The 2,500-nt window shown below is 47.3% G+C and overlaps 1 protein-coding gene across 1 annotated transcript; it reads left to right on the plus strand.

Annotated features, from left to right (window-relative positions):
• Positions 1 to 1,240: 1,240 nt before the first annotated feature.
• Positions 1,241 to 2,238, plus strand: EMWEY_00042400 (hypothetical protein; the record flags this gene model as incomplete). Its single annotated transcript, XM_013478892.1, has 3 exons — positions 1,241 to 1,243; positions 1,654 to 2,137; positions 2,225 to 2,238. 3 exons carry the CDS (start codon positions 1,241 to 1,243, stop codon positions 2,236 to 2,238), a joined length of 501 nt encoding a protein of 166 aa, XP_013334346.1.
• Between the last annotated feature and the right edge of the window lie 262 nt (positions 2,239 to 2,500).

Here is a 2,500-nt window from a genome sequence, read left to right on the forward strand (position 1 = left end):
GTTTAGGGTTTAGGGTTTAGGGTTTAGGGTTTAGGGTTTAGGGTTTAGGGTTTAGGGTTTGCACTCAGGCCACGAAGGGTGCGTAAATCGTCTAGCATGGAACGAAGAAGGAAATTTATTGGCGAGTACAGGGGACGATCGTAGGGTACTGTTATGGGATATGCATAGTACTAGGGGCCCCCATAGAATGGGTAGGGGCCCCCTAGGTCATGGGGCCCCCCATTCAGGTGGGGGGCCCCCATGGACTGATCGGGGGCCCCTAGAGCTCCTACAGAGGGGCCCCGATGCAGCAGATCGCCCCCTAACGGGGCCCCTGCATAGGGGGGCCCGTATAGGGTACCCTTCACACCTTATAGAGACAGGTAAATAAATTATTTATTTATTTATTTATTTATTTATATTTATATATTTATTTATTTATATTTATTTATATTTATTTAGTTATTTATTTATTTATTTATTTATTTAATAAATTAAATAGTATTTATTTATGTATATCTATATTAGGGTCTCTTCTTTGTCTTATTCAAACATTACTGCTGCTGCTGCTGCTGCTTCTCCTGCTGCTGCTGCTGCTGCTGCTCTTCGTGGTGTTGTTGTTTGCTGCTGCCTTTTCTGCTGCTGTGTGCTGCTGCTGTTGTTCCTTTTGCTTCTCGTACTGCTGCACCCTGCACCCTCATGCTGCTGCTGCTGCTGCTGCATATTCATCCTGCTGCTTCATCCAATTGTTGTTGCTACGTCTGCTGCTGCTGCTGCTGCTGTTGCTGTTGCTGCTGCTGCTGCTGCTGCTGCTGCTGCTGCTGCTGCTGCAGGGCATAGAACTAATGTATTAGGTATAGGGTTTGTAGATGAGGATTCAATCGCTACAGGGGCGATGGATCATGACGTCCGCCTATCTAGTATACATAGAGGAAGTTGCCTGTACGCTGCTGCTGCTGCTGCTGCTGCTGCTGCTGCTGTTGCTGCTGCTGCTGCTGCTGGTGGTAGTGGTGATGGCGGTGGTGGTGTAGTGCAGGTGGGGTTGTTTTTGTTGCTGCTGGGATACTTGTTGCACTTCCTGTTGCTGTTGTTGTTGTTGCTGCTGCTGCTTCATCTTATTGCTGCTGCTGCTGCTGCTGCTGCTGCTGTTGCTGCTGCTGCTGCTGCTGCAGCAAACAATACCAGTGCCATTTGTCTGTTGTACGGCATATCGCAACTTTGCCTCATGGATCGAAGAATTTATGGTGGTCTTGTAGTAGCGATGGTAGGCCTAAACCCTAAACCCTAAACCCTAAACCCTAATTTTTTATTTTTGTGACGGACTCACTAGCTCTTCCCTTATAAACCCTAAACCCTAAACCCTAAACCCTAAACCCTTTTTTTTGTTTTTTCTTTAAGGTACAATTCGTCAATTCGATCAGCGCGAGCCGCACACCTGCAGACGGGACTGTCGTAACGTAAGAAACCCTAAACCCTAAACCCTAAACCCTAAACCCTAAACCCTAGAAAACAAAATTCAGTAGTACATTTAAATTCTAAGAGTGTTTAGGGTTTAGGGTTTTGACATTTCTAGCCCAGAAAATGGTGGTGCCCTATAGGCCTTGGCTCTAGGATAATTTAGGGTTTAGGGTTTAGGGTTTAGGGTTTAGGGTTTAGGGTTTATGGATTGTGCAGGTGTTAATATCCCTGTCTTCTAATTTAAAGGTTAGTTGGAGGGCTGATATCCAGGAGCAGCGCTCGTTAGCACGAAGAGCAACAGCAGCAGCAGTTGCTGCTGCTGCATCTGCTGCAGTGCAGCAGCAGCAGGAGCTACTGGAGGGTTCTGCAGCAGCAGCAGTACTGCAGGCAAGAGCAGCAGCAGCAGTAGAACGACGCCGGAGGCGTAGAGCTCGGCGACAGCAGCATTCCTCACGAGGAGAAGCAGCAGCAGCAGCAGCAGCAGCAGCAGCAGGCGCAGCAGCAGCAGCACCTCCATCAGCAACCCCACCAATGTCAGCAGCAGAAGCATCAGCAGCAACAGCAGCAGCAGCAGCAGCAGGAGATATAGCAGCAAGAAGACTACAATTATATGATATAAGAAGACAAGACGGAGGAATTTTATCACAAGACAGGCTCCTGCTGCAGCAAGCATATTATGAATATAGTTCTCTACGTACAGGTCTCGGTCCTGTTGAGGTATTCTAGGGTTTAGGGTTTAGGGTTTAGGGTTTAGGGTTTAGGGTTTAGGGTTTTGGTTTTGTGTTAGTATATGTAGACTAGATTACAAACAGCAACAAAGACAACAGATGCAACAACAGCAACAGCAGCTACTGTCTGTGATAAATATCTGCTGCTTGTGCTGCTTCTGCTGCTGCTGCTGCTGCTGCAGACGAAGGCCGTAACCATAAACCCTCTAAGACCTGAGTATATTGCTATAGCAGCAAACGATCCTGTTGTTAGGGTTTATGATAGGAGGATGCTCTCCCTTAGTGGTATACGTAGTAGATCTTCATCATCATCAGCATCTGCTGCTGCTGCTGCT

Source organism: Eimeria maxima, genomic scaffold (assembly GCF_000499605.1).
Source record: "Eimeria maxima Weybridge genomic scaffold, Emw_scaff759, whole genome shotgun sequence".
Classification (NCBI taxonomy): domain Eukaryota; phylum Apicomplexa; class Conoidasida; order Eucoccidiorida; family Eimeriidae; genus Eimeria; species Eimeria maxima.